This window comes from Gymnodraco acuticeps, unplaced genomic scaffold (genome assembly GCF_902827175.1).
Source record: "Gymnodraco acuticeps unplaced genomic scaffold, fGymAcu1.1, whole genome shotgun sequence".
NCBI lineage: Eukaryota > Metazoa > Chordata > Actinopteri > Perciformes > Bathydraconidae > Gymnodraco > Gymnodraco acuticeps.
The window spans coordinates 243,068-264,728 of record NW_022990631.1 but is presented as its reverse complement, the minus strand read 5'-3'; the positions used below and the strand labels follow the sequence as shown (position 1 = coordinate 264,728).

The 21,661-nt window shown below is 39.3% G+C and overlaps 2 protein-coding genes across 2 annotated transcripts; one reads left to right on the top strand and one right to left on the bottom strand.

Moving 5' to 3' along the window:
• Positions 1-1,518: 1,518 nt before the first annotated feature.
• Positions 1,519-9,375, bottom strand: commd5 (COMM domain containing 5). Its single transcript, XM_034229185.1, has 7 exons — positions 9,117-9,375; positions 8,172-8,332; positions 7,301-7,329; positions 7,136-7,186; positions 6,158-6,253; positions 5,703-5,778; positions 1,519-2,295 (listed from the first exon to the last, which is right to left on the bottom strand). Exons 1-7 carry the CDS (start codon positions 9,244-9,246, stop codon positions 2,194-2,196), a joined length of 645 nt encoding a protein of 214 aa, XP_034085076.1. The 5' UTR covers positions 9,247-9,375; the 3' UTR covers positions 1,519-2,193.
• On the top strand, positions 9,337-20,330 carry fam199x (family with sequence similarity 199, X-linked). Its single transcript, XM_034229184.1, has 8 exons — positions 9,337-9,475; positions 10,688-10,866; positions 11,701-11,923; positions 12,393-12,551; positions 13,691-13,852; positions 13,947-14,124; positions 16,281-16,384; positions 17,962-20,330. The coding sequence occupies exons 2-8, from the start codon at positions 10,700-10,702 to the stop codon at positions 18,133-18,135; spliced, it is 1,167 nt and encodes a 388-aa protein (XP_034085075.1). The 5' UTR covers positions 9,337-9,475; positions 10,688-10,699; the 3' UTR covers positions 18,136-20,330.
• The last annotated feature ends 1,331 nt before the right edge of the window (positions 20,331-21,661 follow it).

The window sequence follows — 21,661 nt, the reverse complement described above, 5'->3', positions numbered from 1 at the left end:
GACTTTATTTGCCAGACACACGGCACTGAACACACATGCAGAGGTGAACACAGAACACACATGCAGAGGTGAACACAAGACAACATTAGCACGACCAGTAATCCTACAAGCTGTCATCACTTCCCTCCTGACTGTTCTCCTCACTGTCTTCCTCTCTGTCAGACATGGTAGCTGATGATGTAGGCCTACTACTTTCTCTCTGGTTGAGTCTGCGATTAGCTGCTTGCATCCACAAGTCAACAGCTGGTTTTGGGTCGAAAGTCTCTGTTGTCATCTTAGACAAGTGGATGTAATCAAATAAGTATGTGAACATAACCAATAACCTACCATAGCCAATAACAAATGAATGTAACTTATTTTATTTATGTTGTTCATTCATATCTTATTTTACCTTAACATTTATTTATTTATGCATTTGTTTTATCTTTCCAGTGTTAAAGGATATTTTTGGTTACTGTCCTATAGTATACATTGGAATGATTTCAAACCTGTTTATCTCAATAATTATAAAGGAGTGCCTTGGAAATATGTGTTTACATAAATTGTGATCAAAACGTTTGAGACCCACTGAGATAACTTAGACTAAAGTGAACTATCTAAACACTCAGAGTCCTTTACCTCACTAAGCTGTGGTTATCAGCCTCTCAGTCTGACTGGAGAGGACTCTCCTCCACATTATTGTAGAAACATCTTCTTCTTATATCCGTTAGAGCAGCTAGCACCAGATTCTAATAACAACAGCGCCGGAACCGGTGCACCCTCCCTCGCTCCCTCGCATTTTGGCGAGGGGGGTTCCCTATATGCTCACGGCTGCATTTCCCCCTTTAGATATACGATTTCAGGATCGGGGTCTAATCGCCAAAGACTTAACATTTATCATATGACGTGTCAATAAATGCTCTTTAAACAAAATGAAGTCTCTCCTGATTGAAATCACTAATATATATCTCCTCATGTCTTTGACCCATATCTGAAAATCAGGGCATTATGAAACACACACTCAGAAGGCATGATCACACATATGAGTGTCTCTTCGCACCTTGTGAACATAAATAGGCCATCAAAGCCACCTCCCACACTTTTATCAAGTGCTGTAAGAAATACTCGTATACATGTATTATTCTCATCCGTCCTACACCACTGTATGACGGAAGGCGTTGTTGATTAGCTTTTGGAACAGCTTCATCATTAGATTTGTCAGCTATTCCTCTCTTTAACAAGCATTCAGAATCAGAATACCTTTAAGGGGAAATGTACGTTGTTACAGCAGAGCCAAAGACAGCTTAATGTTACTTAGAAGCATGCATACAAAAGTATTAAAGTTAAAAAAATAGAAAAAAGTTATAATATTATAATAGAAATAAATAATGTGGGTGTCTTTTAGTGGTTTATGTGTTCTCTAATATCCTCAGTGAGTATGTAGTGTTTTTGTACAGGTGAAAAGTGTTTATCATTCACAAAATGCCATTTTAATTGTTCCCTCTCTGTGACATCATGTTCAAAATGAAGAAATCACTCTTTGTAGATACAGGAATGGACATATTTTATTAGAGAAAAGTGATTCAAGAGGTAAAAAGTCTTTATGTTATTATGGCAAACAAAAAACAAACATTCAATCTTGCTTTATATATTACAGTTCATTTTGTGCAGGTTTGAGTTAAACGCATACAAGAAAATGAGTAGAAAAATGTCCTGGATGATTATTTAATTTGCACACCCTCGTTTCATTAGCATGTGGACAAAATGTTCAGACTCGGATCACATGACTCCGGTTAAAGTGGATACCCAGTAAGAGAGGGTCTCACTTGAATGCATTTGTATTTTGGCACAATGGAGGCTCTGTATCTGTCTCAAATCTCTAGACAACCACTGGATACAACAATGCTAATATGTACAGTTAACAAGAATGCAAGAAAATTATTGATCCAGTCTGATTTTACAGATGTATCTTTTAAATCTATGAGTCTTTTTGTCATGGTTCAGCTGGTGCAGTCAGCTGGATAACTATTCCTATCGTTTTACACTCTGGCAGCAGTCAAGTATGTTGGATGCCAACACGATCAGATCGTAGCACCATGACAGGAGGATTATTATTGTCTTTCATGATATCATAGTAGGTATGATTTAAAATGAGTGGTGCTATTTACAGAACTCCACTAAATCGAAAAGTGCGGTTTATTAAATATCGGGATATCAATCCTGGATTTTGAGGATGTTCCTCTTCTCCAGATCATTCATCTCCTTGAGAATCAGAGCCACGTTGTAACGGAGCTCCTGGAATTTGGACAATGGCACCTGGACGAGAAAAAAACAAGATGAATCACTGATGAGGTAACAGAGGAACAAAGTGTCCCATTTGAAAACTGCATGGGGGATCAGAATCAGAATTTGTATGACAGTATTTCCATTTTAGAATATAATAAAAAAGGATTCAAATAAATAAACAAAACAATTATATTTTTTATAATTATAAATACTTAGTTTATCACAAGGTGAGTTCCTTTTTTTATTTCCTGCTTTTTAAAACACATGTGCTCTCCAGTACAGGTTAGCTCTGAGTGTTAGCGAGGCTTGCTAATGTAAACAAAGATGAGATTACGTCCAAAACACGTCAGGCATTGTTTCTGATAGCAATTTTCTGTGGGTCCGCTGCCGATTTGACGTCACATCGGCAGCAAATCTGTATCTGCTCGTTGTACCCCTGTTTTTAAAAGATTTGGGTACGGAGGAAAAGAGAGAGGGTTTTATTTTCTGACGCTGCGTGAGTTCCCAGACGCACCGGGGACACATATTTATGTATAAAAGACATCACAAAGTACATTTTGCATGATAGGCCCCCTTTAAATAAACGCAAGAAGTGTGAGGATAACATTTGAAATAAAAATATAAAATGAAATAAAGATATTTATTCAAAGACAGGAAGGTTCAATAAAATACAAAAATAAAATGGAATAATAATATTTATGTAAACATAAGAAGTAAAATTGTGCACATTGTACTACAACATATAACATGTATACTACGATATATACAGTGGTATCATAGTATAAATAAGAATAAGTAATGTTGCTTTTAATTCAATGTTATTCTTGTTTTATTCAATTATATGTTGTGGATAATAAGAAGTTTTAATAATTAAAACATTATATTTATCTATTTTTGCATAAACATTTTGTAATCACTAAAGCCTGCTGTGTTACCTTTTGTGTATTCAATGTGTCGTATGAATAACGTTTGATTAATTGATTGATTATGGAGTGTGGCGTCCCCTGCTGATTCAGCATTGTACTAACTTGTTGATTATTTAATCCATTTTTCAGTTTCTCACTTTGTATTATTAGCCTTACGAATCATTTATCGCTGACTGCATTTATTTCAATGAGCACTATTGTATGATTTAAAGTTATTCATGTTATTATTTTATTATTGTTTTTGGGTGACTGCTGTGATAGTTAAACTACAATCCTACAAGTCACATTGTTATTACTTTTATTTATTTCTTCAACTGATAATTGGGTATTTTCTACTGTAAATTAAACCTAATTTAACTAAAGAAATACTGTCAGAGGTTCTGCTGTAATTCCTCTAGAATTGTTTTTCTCAGAGATAGAATCATTCTAAAGTATCTGTTCTGCTTTGAAGTATATATATTGTGGTATACTAAGTGTACAAACAAACAAACACAACTGTCACAGACTGTATCAGCAACACTTGGCCAAGAATAGGTTCTAGGTCAGGCTGTAGTTATAATAAATGTTACCTCAATTATTCCACTTGGATCCTATTATGTAAAACCGACCTACATTAGCTCGCTGGCTAACAACCAACTCTTTCAAGCCACAGGCTAAAGCTAAATTATAAATACACAGTAGACCTTTATAATGCGTTCTAAAATACATTTAGGTTTGCAAAAAGGGGAATTTGATGTAACTGATGTTTATATTGAACAATGTTTGAGTATAACCAAACATATAGCAACTACATCAACAATTATACACAGGTACAAATCGATTGTTTGTACCAGGCTGTGTTCTTATAGTGATTTCTTTTTGGCCTTGTAAATTTAAAGCGCCTTCCAGGTGATCCTAAAAACAATGCAAACCCCACGCCTTCATTTCCCCCTCCTTACTTTGGGGTTGGCGGTCAAATTGGACCGGTCCTGTTTTAACTGCTTTTACATTAACACAAATACCATGAATTATCACCAAATTTCATTTAACACCCTTTCAAACTGTAAATATTGTATCAGACTACTGGTATACATGACCAACTGCAGTTAATATACAAAGAATAGTCACTGAACATGTATTGCGTGTGCCAGGTGTGATCCATGTGGGGGGATGGGCACATAAGAGCGGTACATTTGTCAAATTGTTCTGTGTGTGTGTGTGTGTGTGCCAGGTGTGATTCACATGGGGGGATGGGCACATAAGGGGGGGAACACATCTAAAGTGTGTGTGTGTGTGTGTGTGTGTGTGTGTGTGTGTGTGTGTGTGTGTGTGTGTATGTGTGTGTGTGTGTGTGTGTGTTGTGTGTGTGTGTGTGTGTGTGTGGTGTGTGTGTGTGTGTGTGTGTGTGTGTGTGTGTGTGTGTGTATGTGTGTGTTTGTGTGTGTGTTTGTGTGTGTGTGTGTGTTTTATCTGATCCGGATGGTTACTAATTCCTTTTCTTTATGGCGGTCATGTTTGACCGGGAACACCATGGGTGTTACAAAGTTGACTAAATCATCCAAAATTCAATGAAAGTGGTGATCAGCAATTTTACATGTTCAAAGGTCTACTGTGAAGGATATCATAATAAAGCCTTAATGCAATCGAATGTAAAACAAAAAAGTTATGATTGATGAAAGTAGTAAATCGGTCAGATTTGACCCGAAGACAACAGGAGCGTTAAAAGGGCATGAGGTTCCAGGGCTGTGTGCACAAAACAAGGAAATAGGAACAAAAATGGGAAAGTTAAATCAAGAACACCCGACTAAAGTCTGAACAGGTTGGACCACCCAATTGTAAACGTAAAGAAATAAAAGCCATTTTAAGTAGCTTCAGTAGTGGATATAAAAGAAACAAAAAAAGGATGCATGGGACGCTATAACTCATTGAGTGAGAGACCTGATGAATTAAGAATATAAGTGGTATGATTTCTAAAATGGAATGGTTTACAATCAACAACATTTATTATTTATTTTCAACAAGACACTTCGCTTTAAGAAGAAGTGAGAATGCAGAGAATTATTATGCTCACCACGTTTCTTTTGTCGGTTTTAAGGGGGCCTTATTATAAACATTTTCAGGTTCATATTTGTATTCTGTTCATCTACTGTTACATATTTACATGTACATTAATGTTCAATACTTTTCCCATACTGCCTGTGCTGCAGCATCTCTTTTGAGGGTGAAAAGAAGCAGGCTCTGTTGTGATTGGTCAACCGCTTAGAGCTGCACCGCCCCTTAGCCTATCACGTACAATGTGTTGGAGCGTTAGCCAATAAAAGCACAAGTGTCTATATAACACACTACAGGTAACAGTAAACAACCAAAAAAAGGATAAAACTATTTAAATGTAAATGCTTTAGTAAATAATTAAGGCCCATTGGTAAGTATATGTATTAATAATCTGGGCACATATTTAAAATGAAAACAGGTTTCTTTGTGGTGAATGTAAAACTGCCTGTACTATCAGGGAGAAATCATTAGTTTCAGTACCTCAAAGCGCTGACAGCTACCGTCTGATAGCTTCATCTGCATCAGAACAGATGGCTGCAGGGCTCGGGCTAAAGAGCTGGGGAGATACAGAAACACACTCAGTTACAATAAAAACAACAAAAACATTCTGGGTGTATGTTGAAAATCTGCTACTTAGTCATTATTTATCTATTATCTAATATATCATTCCAATAACTTGTATATAGACTCGTATTGCACTATTCCACTTTTTTTTCTCACTTTTTTAAAACTATTTTTCTTTTTGTATTACTTTTAATATAATATACTTTAATATTGTCTGCTTATCTGTATTATTGTGTTGCATTGTTGGAGAAGCCTGTGACCTAAGATTTTCAAAGACATAATTACTCTGTAGCTATGTTAGTTTGACAATAAAGAACCTTGAACCTTGAAAAGCAAAAACATGTCTTGCCCCTCTGTATTCGATACATTACCTTGTAGAAATGGTAACATCTACTCTCCATTTAAAGTCTTCCATTGTGAGGAGGTGCGGATCATTCTGAGAGGTTGCTGCATCGAGAGCTGCACGTCTGCAAACATAAAGCAATGTACATGATGCTCTAATAATGTAACCATGAATGGCATTCAGAGCCAACCTCAATACTGATCAAAACAAGTTTAAGTTAGACTTTGAAAAAGGCATGCTTTCTTCACTATGGCCCAACTCCAGACCCACCCATCCACACTCACTCCTTGACAGAGTGAACTCTGACTGTTGTCTCACTCTCAGCTGAATGAGGCTTCTTCATTAAGGTGGAGACTGAAAATAAAGCAGCAATTTTTGGACAAACTCCCATGTTTCTGGCAGGACCGGGAACTGTCGTAATTCTTCTCTTGGACGAAAAATAACAAATAATAAAACTGCAAAAATATATTCTCTTGGTTTTTTTAATGACTGTATTAAAATGTCATTTTTCTGTTGCACTTTATGTTAATGCTTTTAATGTTTTTATTTGCACATTTTGCAGTAAAGCACTTTGAATTGCCTTGTGTTGTAATGGGCTATACAAAAAAAAAAAAATATATAAAAAAAAATATATATATATGTTAGAAAATGTACCTTTGAAGTTCTTTGAAATGTTTGCACGGACATTCTACACAGCATGTTCAAGTGACGGATAGAAACAGCGATGCACCTGGTTAGGTAGGGCAGCTGGTTAAGTCAAGTCCAGCACACTTCCTGTTGGAGGCTTTAATAACTTCCACTCTCCACTAGTGTTTAGGAACAACACCAAATGTGTTGGAAGAACCTCACAAACATGCAAAAAGGGTGGAATTCAGTAAGGGGGAGGATGTAGGGGTTGGTTGGAATTGGGCCTGAGTTTAGACTGTTTCTATGCCTTTATGAGAACACAAGGTTTACTTTACTAGGTCTAAAAGTTCTAAATGTAGATAATTTAAATCCAACATACCTGCTTCCAAAGACCACACTGGAGAAATCTGTGATAAAGTCTTCAGGTATCCTAGGTAACAAAACATAATCATTTATCATCTCAGGTTGAGAGTGTGTTGTGTATAAGCCAGCAGAGTAATGCATGAAAACATAGAAGATGTGTTAAAATGATGACGAGCCTTGCCTCAGTTCTCTAAGATCTTCTTTGAAGGCCTAAACAGGGACACAAATCAAGTGTTAAGTATTTTCAATATTCAATTATTAAGATCTTACAATGTGTAAGAAGATGCTTTTGAAGTGGCGGGAACAAGGAAGTGTGTCCTTAGATAACCACAAGAGGTGGAATTCAGCACTAGTACATTTTTAGTATTACAAATATATATTTTTGTACTGTGGCCTGTTAAAATGTCTTCTGTCAGAACAATTTAGGATGTCCATAATCTCTGAAAGTCAATGTATGCAAATGAGAGGAAAAAGGTAGGCTACTATAAATTATTATAATGAGAAACTGACTTGAAATGTTGAATTGGATCTCAAAATAAAGTCTTAGTATCCCAAAATAAGGAAATACTATTGAATACAAATGACATAGTTTCTCATAAAAGGATACAAAATATTTATTTAAATAACATTTTTTCGTTAGAATGATTTTTTCTTCATCTCATCACGAGATAATTATGTTTTTAATTTTTTTAAATGTAATTGGCGCTGGCAGTAATGGGCTACCATAAAAGACAGCATACTCAAAGTTAATGAGATTTTTGGTTGGAATAATAATAGAGTTTTTGAGTATACAGTCCAATGTCAACAGCATGGAATAAAGACCAATCTCATGTCTTGTAATAGCAAAAAAAGAGCATGTGAATATAACAGTAATGATTGTTTTGTTGGATTTAGGCACATTGGGAAATCATGACCATAAAGTGGTTATTATTAATGCTGCTGTAACATGTGAAAATGTGTACTGTGGGAAAGACCCATCTCTAAAGTGCACACAGACTGAGACACTGTCAGCATGTTCATAATGTAATTTCCAGTGTTTTACAGCAGCTCACCTCCTGCTTTAGCGACGATGTGGGGATGCGGATGGCCTCAGACAGCACTCTGTACATCCCAGCCACGATGTAACTGAGCCTCTCCTGGGGGATGACGCTGCTCTCTGCTATCGACTTCATCACCTCTCTGTTGTCCTTCCCCTCCAGGGCGCTGACCACAGCTGGACAGAAAAGAGTTCACAGGCATACTTACCTCTGCTATGGATTAACTTCATTTGTAGGCCTACTTGTTCAGGGATATTGGGCACTGTCACGGGTCCCCTGCAGGTACCATTCTGTGGGCTGTTTTCATGAACTAAAAGCATATTTGAACACTTTTTAAATGTTCCATAAAATACACCTAGATATTTGTCTTATCGCCAAGTTTGGGCGACAGATATTTATATTTGTTGTGCAAGTTTAAAAAAATAATATTGACACAATTTATCATCTTTTGTATTTGTGAAATATTCCGCATATTTTGGACAGATCTTGATTCTGTCTGTATTATTAGGTTCATGTTAGAACTTTTCATGATTTTTTTGGGGATTAATAGGCTTTTAGAAATGTGTGAAACTTTTTTCCGGGACACTGACTGATTATGATTATATAACATAACTTTTACTTTTTCGTTTAACGTTATAATGGATGCCCTTCACGGTGATGGTATTAGGTATATTTGTTCTGGTTGTGTTGCTATGGTTTTTTTGTTGTTGTAAATGATCCTTTTCTCAAAAAAGCAGTTTTTGCTCTACCTATTTATTAAAATCTCACAGTAAAAGTTGTTGGAACTCCGATATCATTACTCAATGAACACCTTATCAACGTTTTAAAACGTCCCCATTGTTAGTGGCTTTTACAATGCATTAAAAAAAAAAAATATTATACAGACGGCTGACCAGGTCTGTAATGAGTCATAAACTATAGACATTAAAAACAACATTATCTTGCAAACAGCTATTTTACCTTTTAGTATTTTTCTGAACAACTCTTGGTCCACATCCTTCAGGTTTTTCGACATTGACTCGATTTCTGCGGGTATCCTGCCCCCCAAAAAGCTGGAGTCCTTTGTGTGGCTTAAAGACATGACTACCATGCAATCATATGTTGTATTTTGCGATAACAAATAGCAAAATTGTGAAATTTTAAGCACAGAATGCTCTTTTTTATGCTAGTTTTCTGTTTGTGTGACCACTTCCGCCTCACGTCACATGACAACAGTGTTGGCTCGCGGGAGTCTCGCGGTGACAGCTTAGCTCATCGCTGGAAAAGAAAGGATTTGCAAATGGAGGTGGCAGAAATGATCATTATTTGAACGACAAAAGGTTAGTGTTTTAATGTTTATAGCTTCTTTATAATAACTTTACCAGGTTTATGAGACCTTCAGGTGTGTTATTAATGAAAATTATTATTTAAAGCTCGTTTTGTGGCTAGGTAAACGCTACCTGCACATTTGAAGGATTAGCAACTAGCTAATGACGTTAGCTAGTGTTGTTTTCCAAACACGGAATGTGCGTCTTGGTGAAAAATAATAGTACCGTATATGGTAATGTTTGAGTTATTAAAGCTAATGTAGCTTCCTTCTTTAATGGTGTATTCTCATTTTGTCTTGGTGTGCTTTGCGTGACTGTCAAGCATCTTATTGTGTTGTTAAGAAAAACAACAATTATGGGAGTTAGAGGCTTAACGTGGATGACATCTAGTATCAAAGATGAACATGAGAAGTGTCTTTAACATGCTTAAAAGCTCATTATTAGTACTTGTAATAATGCTAGCTTTGGCCACTAACGTCACTTATGTTACCAACAAAAGACCCAAATGTAAAGGAGCTCGTATTCCTGAGGTAACTGCTTGTATTTGGACGAAGTTTTGCTTTCTTGAGTGACCTTGTGCCACATTTTTGTAGTTTCACTACATTTATTAACAACAATGATTTACACACATGGAACATTTTTACAAGCAACAATGTTGAAGTCCATCAGATCAAGTTAAAACTGAACTAAATACCTTAAATATCATATTTGGTTTTGTTCATTGTGTCTGTATATCAAGGTGCTTTACCACTGGAAAAGATCAGCAACTTTGTAAGAGTTGTCTATTGGATATTCACTTCCACCCCACACAACAGAATGTTTAATATCATTTAAAATACATTAATTTGCACATTAGGACACATATTATAAAATTACAATTGCACACACTTTCATTTAACTTGATAAATAGTTAATATCTTAATTGTCCTTTTTCTTGTTTTTTCCTTTTTGTTACTTGATTTTTGCAATACCTGTTTTTCATTTGAATACAATTGTCTGTTACTGTGTTATGATTTGCACAAGTACAGCAAATACATTCCTTGAGGGTAAAACTCTACTTGAATACACCATATTGTGGTTCAGCTGTACCCTTTTAGAAAGCTTTTGGAGAGTGTGTCTGTCAGATGTGTCTATATAATTTGGTGTTAATAATTGAGACTGTAGCTCTATTGATATGCACCCTATTATGTTTTGTTTGTCTTATCTTTGCCTCTGTTTTTGTAGGTCCATCTGGCGATGTCTGAGTCTCTGTATGAGAAGTTTTTGGCACCAGAGGAGCCTTTCCCACTCCTCTCTCAAAGAGCCAACCTCAGTGATGTGGGAACTCTGGACGTCAGTGACTTTGGCTGTCAACTCTCATCTTGTCACAGAACAGACCCTCTGCACCGCTTCAAAAGCAACAGGCAAGTAGACCAGTGGTGTGTGCTTGTGTTCACGTGTGTGTCATCAGTTTGTGAGGTCAACTGACTCTCAGGATGTTTTTTCAAAAGATTTTATCAAGGAAAAATCCTCATTTTTGTTTTGGGAATTAATACAAAAAATACCAACCTTAAATGGTACAGTACTCAAAAGATGGACCCACCATAAACTGCTGCAACATGTGGCCATGCAGCTATTGGTGGCATAACAAACAAAAAAGATGATTTTGTCCATACTCATACTTTGTTGCGATTTCGGCCATGGCTAATAAAAACATTGTTGGTATCTACAAGGAAATTAGCCCCGCCTCCTTGTCTAGTTTTACTGACAAGCGTTGTTACAAATGATGGCACGGTACACAATTAGCTTCATGTCCTGTGTGAACGCACCTTAACACTACCTGACCTTTTTTTACCTTGTTTTAAAGGAAGGAGGTTCTATACACTCATTGATAAGCTAAAGTCCATTCTGTTGGCTTTAATAAGGACAATAATGAAGTTCTCCAGACAAAAATGTAAAGAAGTCATATCAAATTCACATAAAATGTATAGTTTATTCAGTATTATTCGCATTTCTTAGGTGGCAAGTCTCAGAAAAAAGGTTAATGGTGAAAAAGGTGCCACTGGAAAATAGCTGTGAACAGTATACTCTGTGACTCCTGCATCCATGTTTTTGTTGACATTTTAAAATAATTGACATAGCTGAAATGTACTTCCTTATCTTGCCTGCACCCTCCCCCAGTCTTGAAAAACCTTCAGATCAATTTCCATGACTTACTCCTAGAAAGTGCTCTGACGTGCTGTCATTGTTGTCCGCAGGTGGAACCTCACTTCCTGTGGGACGAGCGTGGCCAGCTCAGAGTGCAGCGAGGAGCTCTTCTCCTCCGTGTCTGTGGGGGATCAGGACGACTGCTACTCCCTGCTGGACGACCAGGAACTGACGTCTCTGGACCTGTTTCCAGAGGGCAGTGTCTGCAGCGATGTCTCCTCCTCCATCAGCACATATTGGGACTGGTCCGACAGCAGCGAGTTTGAGTGGCAGGTCGGTGGCATTATCTAACTCTGATGACATTTCTTTTTTTTGCACTCAGCCCGTGTAGCTTTTGCAGTGAACACGCACATTTACGTAATTGGTATGTTAGCTTTGGCAAATTGATAAAAGAGGAAAAAATAGATGCTATTAAACCAGGAGACAAATATTATCCCAAAAGAAAGTTACTTAAAGGGGCCCTATAATGTTCTTTTGGGTTTTATTTTTCCTGTAGAATGTTATATAGGTTTTGGTCTGCAAAGACTAAAATCGCAAAGTTTCTCCAAAGGGAGGTAACACTTGCGCTTGTATTGGCTAAACCTCCAACACATTGTACATGATAGGTCAAGGTGCGGACTTCGAACTCCCAACCTTCCGAATGCTGGACGACCACACTTCCTCACAGCCACAATCGTCCAAAAAATGAAGTGATTAGCGCGATGTTGTCCATTCCTTATTTTTTTTGTTACATTCCCCACAGCTGCCAGGAAGTGACATCGCCAGTGGCAGCGACGTCCTCTCTGACATCATCCCCAGCGTTCCCAGTTCACCATGTCTGTTCTCCAAGAGGAAGCCTAAGCCCCACCCCCACCGCAACCTGGACGAGTTACCATGGAGCGCCATGACCAACGATGAACAAGTAAACACACCTCTCTGTATCATAGTGCTTCTAAGTCATTAAGGAGATCCTTTAACTGACCAGCTTTCTGACCCAGCTACCAGTATGTTTTAAATATTTCTGCTGGTGAATTGTTTCACGTGAATGTCCGGTAACAATTAGATTATGGCATGGCTTGCATCTCAATACAAAAAGGTTTCCACGTTTTATTTTGTTGGATTTTGCATGTAATTGCCACTATTTCACCAACTTAAAACATTCTTTTAAAAGCAGCCAGATAGCATAATGAATTTATGAGAAGCTACACTATCGTAATCATTGTTGCGATGGAGAGTTCTCATCTCAGCCTTATTACCCATAGCAGAGGATGAAGAGGAGTAAGTAAATAAAGAGGCCGGCGCTCCAGGGTCTGGTTCTGCTGTGCGTTTTCGTGATGTAACGGTAAAACATTTCAGAATTCCTCCACGGGATGCCATTGTCCATCACTCAACCCGCGAAATACACACACTCAGTCAGTACATAGCTAGACCCGCAAATTCGCGGGCCAGGAATTTGCGGGCAGCTGTGCCGCTGGCTGTCGGTATACGTACTGTGTGTGTGTGTATTTCGCGGGTTGCTGTTTTGGAGGAGGTTTAATAACTGTGTGCTACACAAAACGTGCAGTCAGTTTCATTTTCATTGCCGTTCGTAGTAGAGTTGGCAGGGTATTTTTATTTGAACTCTCGTCCCAAACTTTTTTTTTATCCTCCCCGACCCTATTTTTGTTGACGACGGGACGCCCTTAAGCTCGAGCCCTGCACATAACACCCACGCATGCTGCTGCTGTTGTTGGAACTTTCTTTTAGCTACTATAGTAATTTCCAGAATTACCTCAAATTGAAATCCCTTCATGTACTTGAGTTGGTAACTACATGTGCTTTTCTCCCCACATCCTGTGGTATGTCTGAATTCCCAACTCCCTTTGTTTGTAGTGTATTATTTTACTCATTATCAGAAATATAAAGCTCTAGCCATTTCCACTCCAGTGATTGTTTGCAGTAGTTAGAAACACCCCACTACGTTCAGTGAAACACTTTAAATCAACCTTTAAGTATTCAGTGTGGGCAGAGATACCTGGAATGGAAAGCATGAAAACTTCATGTGTGTGTTTCCACTTCCAGGTGGAGTATATCGAGTACCTGAGTCGGAAGGTGAGCACAGAGATGGGCCTGAGGGAGCAGCTGGACATCATCAAGATCATCGACCCTTGCGCTCAGATCTCCCCCACCGACAGCGAGTTCATCATCGAGCTCAACTGCCTCACCGACGAGAAGCTCAAGCAGGTGGGCAGCAGCTGTGAAAACACCGCCAGTCCATTACATTTCAGTTCTGCAGGATGTGAGAAGTAAATAATTGGTACCTGTGTGATGCCTTCAGGTGCGTAACTATATCCGAGAGCACAGCCCGAGGCAGCGGGCCAGCAGGGAGGGCTGGAAGAGGAGCAGCCACAGCAGCGCCAGCACCGGGGGGGTCAGCGCCGCCAGCAGCAGCAACGGCAGCATGGTCAGCTCCACCAGCTCCTCCACCGGCTCCACCGCCTCCAACTCTGTGGCAGGTGAGACGTTGCCTTGAAATGGTGGAACGATGGGGCTCAGATATAAAGTGGTGCAAGGAGATGTATTTTTTAATGCTGTCAAAATTATCGCGTTAACGGCGGTAATTAATTTTTTGAATTAATTGCGTTAAAAATATTTAACGCATTTAACGCATGTGCAGAATGGCCCGCCCCATACATCCCACCAGTGGCAGCGCCAGGGTATGGCTGGGGTAGGCTACACCCATACCAATAAATGGCTTAGCCCCACCATGAAAAATGATGTTAAAGTAAGCAAAATAAAGTCCGCCAACTCGCGCCGAGAATTGCACAGACAGCAGTTAGTAAGATTGATTTCAGTAGCCACTTGTCTGGAAATACCGAAGACCAGAAACGGTTTTGAAAACTTTTGTCACGTAGTGATCGTCTTCTCAATAGAGCATCTTTGATAATGTCTTCTGGCCAATCAGAATCACGATAACGGCGTGGTGTTGTTGCAGGAAGTCCCGACGGAGAATACTTTTGCTGTAGTACAGGTAACACATAACTGGTACGCAGGTTATGTGCGTAATCTGAAATGCGTACCGTCACTTGTGTCACAAAGCGCATTTGCGTACCGACGTACTTGTGAAGCTTTTCCAGAAGGCGGTTAGATCACCGGACGACAGAGTCGGTCTCCGTGTGCACAGACAGGGCTGCTGTTAACGTCGGCCTGTACAACGGAATTGTGCCAAAACTACGCCAACCGGCTGCGGAGGGAGACTCCCCCCCCCCCCCCCCTTCACTGGAGAACTGCGCTAAAACAGCTGATCACAACGTTCACACTCTGTGGTCATGAAGTACTCCACTAGCCGCCCCCCCCGTCGACTTTCCTGAAGTACTCCCCCGTTGATAGAAATCAACACGTAATGAATTAAGACCCCACGGTTTGATGATTGATAGGTGTGTGGGCTGTCTTTCATTTTGACACACAGAATTTTTTTATAATAAACATACATACTGTATGTGAAATGGATATATCCGCCTTCTTTCATTTATCTTTCCATTCCCACAACAATATACATAAAGAAATGGCATATTTTGGACATAGTTCGAATGGTGATTATTAATCATGATTAATTCATTTTTAAGCTGTGATTAATCTGATTAAAAATTGTAATCGTTTGACAGCCCTAATATTTTTGTTTACTGTCCTGGCAGTTAGCATCGCAGGGGCTCCTTGGAGCAAAAAGCCAATGGGATTTATCTCTTAGATTTTGGAATATTGCAGAAAATATTATCAGTGGCAAACATTTGTTTATGATACGTCAACATTTTGTTCAGCAGGATAATCTCCACCTATTAACTTTTTGATTAGCCAGAAGTCAATTCTAACTTTTGGCTTTAAAGGAACTAAAGCACTGTCACATGACTTCACGTCACCGTAGATAAGCTAAAGGCGGCTAATGTTTGCCGTGATGATGTTTAGTAGAGTCATTTCCACACTTGTTAGCAACCGCTGTTCTTATGACTTATGCTTCAGACTTTCACCAGTGGCACATTTACAGATATATTTGATGTCACAGCATAAGTGCTAACATGCTAAAAACTACTTTTTGGCTATAAAGGAAATACAGAACGGTCACATGACTACACGTCACCATCGCTAAGCTAAAGGCGGCTATAATTGACGTGATGACATGTAATAGTTACATTAAGTCACGGTAGCAAGTGTTTAGACACCTAGGACATTCACCAGCAGGGTAAAAATGTGAACATTTCGTAAGCTTGTGTTAAACACCGACCTTATTTCAAGCATCTAACCAAAAAGGACTTCAGAAAAAACCATGACTTAGAGATACCAGAGAAGAAGTGTTAAAATGCTCGTTCGTTTTCAGAATCATTCCTGCACAACTCATTATGATTAAGATCACCTTTATTAATCCAGAGTGTAAATTCACTTTCACTTTTATTAACAACAGTGACCGGTCCACACTCCGTATCTTTGGTCCCATCTGGACTTGTACCGGTGACAAAGTCCTTAAAGACTGAGCTATTGCCGCCGCCAATAGGATTAAACAATGACAGATAGACCATTTTGTTGGTGAAATAATAAGCAATCACAACATTAAGTAAGATGTTCAGCTCGGTTTTGTTTCTCTTGAGTCTTCCTGGTTGTAATACATGTTGTGTTGCAGGTGGTCCAGCATCAGCCTGCAGTGGCAGCAGTGTTGCTAACATTAGCAGAGCTCACAGCGATGGCAACCTTTCCAGTGCTGCAGAACGTATACGAGACTCTAAAGTAAGAATGTGTGCGTGTGTGGGGGGAAGTGTAGAAACACCTGTTTTTGACAAATACTATTCCTTCTGGATTTGTGGGCGGTGGTGGCGAAGTCGATAGGGACTTGGCTTGGCAACTGGAAGGTCACCAGTTCAAGTCCCGGCAAGTGCTACCGAGGTGTCCCTGAGCAAGGCACCGTTCCCCACACTGCTCCCCGGGCGCCGTTCAAAATGGCAGCACACTGCTCCTAACACAGGATGGGTCAAATGCAGAGAAAGAATTTCCCCACGAGGGATTAATAAAAGTCCATCTTATCACTGTGGTGACACATTACACATCTTTGATCAGTTGTGGAATGTTCCTGTAGGGCCAGCCTTGTGTAGCTCACACTGAATGGCAGGAAATCCCGCCGTCTCCTCTGTCTTTAAAGCATTTGAAAGAGACACAGTGTAGAAAATGGCTGATTACAGGTTAATTTAAAATACATGGATCCATGTAGCGGGATTTCATCATGGATCCAGCTTAATTGATCCATCGCAAAACAGAGAAAACAGAAGGTAAGTTACATTTGTTTTTAAATGAATCTGTAATCAGGTTTTTGTCCCTCAAAACAATCATTTTCTATGCCATTAGTCACACAGTCTAAAGTGAAATCCTTTATTTCTTTAGTTCAGAAACCAGAGTTACATTCACTTTTTTGAGGTGCATGGCAGCATCCAAAATATTTAATATATCCATTTATTGAGTTTATTTTACTTAAAAAGCACTGTCCAAGAAAACAAGTAATGTGTGGAGTTTGTTGAATTAAAATCCTGGAAATAATAAAGGTTTTTTTGTTTTGTTTATTAGTTTTAATAATAGATCAATCAAGGCAATAATCAACAGATTAATATATGAATACAAAAAGCCTCGATTCCACCGGGTCCGTCTGCGTCGCGTAACGGCTGCGCCGCGGTCCGTCATACCCTACCAGGCGCGTTTCAGAAGCGTTTCAGAAGCGGAGCGTCTTGCCTACCGGCTCGCAGTTTTTGTTGATTTGGGCATATTTCCTGGACAGGCTGCTTTGTACAGACAAAGTTCATAATAATTGTAATATCCCAGTTATAAACTACATGAATCAAAGATGTGTTGCTGTATTTTAGTGGTAAAAAAATGCATTTATCATCATAATTATTCTATATATAATTTACACAGTGCCTGTAAACAGGAGGAGAACGCTGGCATGTCTACTCCTACTTGAAAGACTACGGAGGGATAGGGTCTGCAAATTAGTTTATTTGGGGGATGGGCCGGATGCTCTGACCGGTCCATTTCCTGCCCGCCGCCTCTGCAACGCCTCGCGTCGAAAAATAGACTTCAATCCTATTTAGAGCGGAGCCCAGCGGCGAGACGCTTCTGGGACGCTTCTGGTGGAATAGCACCCATTGACTAGAGTGGCCGCGATCCTTGCGGACGCCGTAACGCGGCCGTAACGCGGCCGTAACGCGACGCAGACGGACCCGGTGGAATCTAGGGGTTAGGGTTACATTTCCCTCAAAGCCTTTATCCTCATCTTTTCCCTTCTTAAACGTCTCTCTCCTGCCCTGCCATCTCTTCAGAAACGCTCCAAGCAGCGCAAGCTCCAGCAGAAGGCTCTGAGGAAGCGGCAGCTGAAGGAGCAGCGCCAGGCCCGCAAGGAGCACCTGAGCGGACTGTTCCTGAACGAGGAGGTGCTGGCGCTGCGGGTGACGGAGGAGGACGACCGCGGGGACGACCTGGACATACTGATGTGACACCAGTGAACCAATCAGTGCTCCCTCTACGCCTGCTGCCTCAGCTCCACCCAGCCACAGATCACCGCATGCATCCGCTTTCAGTAGGCTTCAATTATGCAGAGTAATGTAATGAGCAGTAATAGCCTAGCTTGATTCTGCTAGTGCTAAAGCTGATAGCCGCTAAAGTACTGCTAATGCTTCGATTAGGCAATTATGACATTAGGCTTTGATGACATTCAGTTTGACTCTACACTTGGTTTGGATTGCTTATAGATGCTGCATCAGGGTATACGCACTGCTACTAATACAGCTACCCCCCACAGATTGACAGATCACGGAAGAGAAGAGTTTGGCTACATTGTGCATTATGCTGCTACGGAAAAAACATAACATAACTATGTGCAAGGTGGCAGTATTTTAGCTCATTTGGAAAAAATACGTCCGTACTCAACAGTTATCAGCACTGCTAGAGTTTGGTTGATTTCCAATTAACAAGCTTACACTGGTTTGATTTTATGTAAACTGCCTATTGAGCATTTAGGCACATCACAGCACTAATGCTAGCGTCTCTATATCTAGATTGGTTGCGATATCTTGTATTCTCGTATCAAAACAGACGGGGTAACAACGCGTAGACACTGAAAGAAAAGTAATGTGCGGCTGCTTCGTCAAGTGTGACCCCTAGTTGTCAAATCTGGTATAGCCGTCATATCCGAATATTAGCTAAATGTCAAACTGGTTTGAAAATATTGACATCTGTCCAACCCTAACCAACCTCTGTTGATGTGCAGATCGGGTTTGAACTGCTGAAGGTAATGTTACAGCATGTTTAAGAACCCAAGGGCTTCCGTCAAAGTATCGTGAGTGCGAAGTGTCCGTACCGTCAATATGAAAACAAAATCTTGAGATGTAAACATTGCATTGGTGAGCATTTTTAAGCAGTCTAAATGACAATTCATTTTCATGGGTGAATCTTCTGTCTGTCTTTCTACCTGCTGGGTTTCTACTCTGAAGGCTTAGAGGGAGTACTGAATCTGCATGTCTAACACCGTCACCCACACCCAGCCCCCCCGTGGTCCAACAACTAACCAACCTGCTTCATTACGTGCATACGAACCTGTTTAAAAAATAGCTTAAGTGTTGTAAATAAATGATAAATAACAGCATATTTACCTACTGCTTGTTTGCAGGTTTTTTCTTGGTGATGAATGTTTGATTTCTAGTTTTATTTGCCCTTCTATGTGTGTATTTACAGTATAGTATGACACGGTATAAATTGGTTTCCTACCTTAAATTCTACACTGGTTCTTTATGTTTTTGAGTCTTATTTTGAAGCATTTATTCGTTTTGTCACTTGAGTTTGGTCATTGTCTCAGACATCTTCGTTTCTCTGCCAGCACTCCTACTGTATTTCACCTGAGACCGACCTTGATAGTTCTAGATTTGCTATTATTTACTTATCATTTGACCACCACGATAACTTTGAAGCGTTTGAGGATTGAGGTGAAGTCTTACGAGAAGTTTTTACAGATCATGTCTGCCCATGTACTGAATGGCTGGTTTGGTTTCGGCGCTGACCTTGAGCTGGTTTCTTGAGCATGTGCATCTAACGTTGAGCCATTTACTTTCAATACTGAGACTCTACAAGAAAAGCACTAACACCTCAGATTTCTGTGGAGCTACCCTGCAGTTTCCATATTTGCTAGGAGTAGCAACCAGAGATTGTTTCTTTTGTGTGTTGATTGTTCCCCCCCCTTTGTTTACACTCTCCCGCAGTAATTGGCCTAAAAGCCTTCCGTTATTTCTTATACTTTACGAGTATTGAGCTATGGCTCTCGTCTCTGTCTCATGTATAAAGTTATTATTACAGCAACTATGTTAAATGCCGCTTTATGTATTCTGTAGGTATGAATTAGCAAAACTCTATTTTGAAAAATAAGATAATTTTGAAAAAAATGTAAAATAAGCCTGTGTGATGCAACAAAGTGTTTTGTGTATAGCCTATAGGGTACCATGTCATTGCTGATACTGAATGACGTTGGACTGATTAAATAATGATTACAAAAACAGGTTTTGTGCAAAGGAAACTTTTTGTTTTTCCTCATTGTCATTATTTGACATGTTCAGATATGAACCATCAGCTGCAATTAGACTTTTTTTCATGTATTGATTGACTGTAAACTTGACAAATAAACTTACACTGTTGCATCCTACTGTTCTCGTCAGTGATTGCATTTTATTAGTTAGCTATTATTATTATTTTAAGTATGGACGTGTTATTTTATTACATTTACAATAAATCTGAAATATATATATATATATTCTTCATTTTTATTGATTTATTGATTAGGAAGTTGTTTCTATTCACAGGTGGAGTTGATTTACAATAGTTTAATGTTAAATCATTCTCCACCTGTCTTTTTGGCTTGGATGAGAGCAGGTTGTGCTGACTCATCTATTCAAACTATTTGTAATAATCTTGGCAAATTATTTTTAATGGACATTATGACCGTGGAGATTTAAAGCTCACCTATTATGCTATATTTGAACAATATATTGTAGGGGCATATCTGTACACAACAAGTGTTTAGCTCAAAATACCAAACAGATCACCCATTGTAGCATGCCTCATACCACTCTATTTCAGCCCTGTTACTAAAGTGCTGATTCTGGGTCAGTAGCTTCAAATGTAACCCGAGCTGCTGCTGGCCACGCCCCTTTCCGCATGCAAGCAGTGTGCTCTGTGAAGAGAAGGTTGAACTCAGCAGATTCTCAGCCAAATGCTACTGTGATTAAATGCCATATTATGTTCCAAACCACATCAAGGATTATTTCTGAAACAGTATGGAGATCAAATGCTTTTTCTCTGTCTTGCGAGTTACTTTTTTTATACGGCTTTTTTTACACATACTTTCTCCAGTAGCCTACAGCATTAGCTCTGAGTGTTACCGATGCTTGCTAATGTAAACACAGACCGTATTACTTCCAAAACACGTCACGCATTGTTTCTGATACAGCGACGTTTCTGATAGTGCCGGCCCGTGGGCGTGTAAAGCCAGACCACATTTTCAATATTGGCAGCAAATCTGGCTCAGCTCCATTGTACCCCCGTTTTTAGAGATGTGGGTAAGGAGGAAAAGAGAGGGTTGTATTTTCTGACACTGTGTGTCATCACACAAAGACATCAAAAAGTGCATTTTACATAATAGGTGACCTTTACATTTTCCGGATTTTTGCAGATTATTGCGGGTCTGGTAAATTGCTGCTAATGAGAACTGATAAAAGTGTATGTGGACAAATGGCTTTGTTCCTCTTAATATTTCCCAAATCAATAATATTTGCTGAATATAAGTTAACTTTCAAGGGATTTGAACATCAATTTTAAATGAGTGGACTCAACAAGACTCTACTACTATCACTAGCTATTAAGAACATTATGCTGAACCTTGCTGAAATGCTTTGAGTTATGTTTGTTACACCTTTCTGCTGAACCTAAAGTAAAAGTGATGAAAACGTTACAACGGTCCACTGCGGACAAAGAAGC

Excerpts from the sequence above, each read along its gene's own strand:
- commd5 (XM_034229185.1), bottom strand. The coding sequence starts at position 9,246 with ATGGTAGTCATGTCTTTAAGCCACACAAAGGACTCCAGCTTTTTGGGG. Across the intron at positions 6,254-7,135 it reads AGTGTGGTCTTTGGAAGCAG|ACGTGCAGCTCTCGATGCAG; the intron begins GTATGTTGGATT and ends TTATGTTTGCAG. Across the intron at positions 2,296-5,702 it reads GTAGCTGTCAGCGCTTTGAG|GTGCCATTGTCCAAATTCCA; the intron begins GTACTGAAACTA and ends TTTCTCGTCCAG.
- fam199x (XM_034229184.1), top strand. The coding sequence starts at position 10,700 with ATGTCTGAGTCTCTGTATGAGAAGTTTTTGGCACCAGAGGAGCCTTTC. Across the intron at positions 11,924-12,392 it reads GCAGCGAGTTTGAGTGGCAG|CTGCCAGGAAGTGACATCGC; the intron begins GTCGGTGGCATT and ends CATTCCCCACAG. Across the intron at positions 14,125-16,280 it reads CGCCTCCAACTCTGTGGCAG|GTGGTCCAGCATCAGCCTGC; the intron begins GTGAGACGTTGC and ends GTTGTGTTGCAG.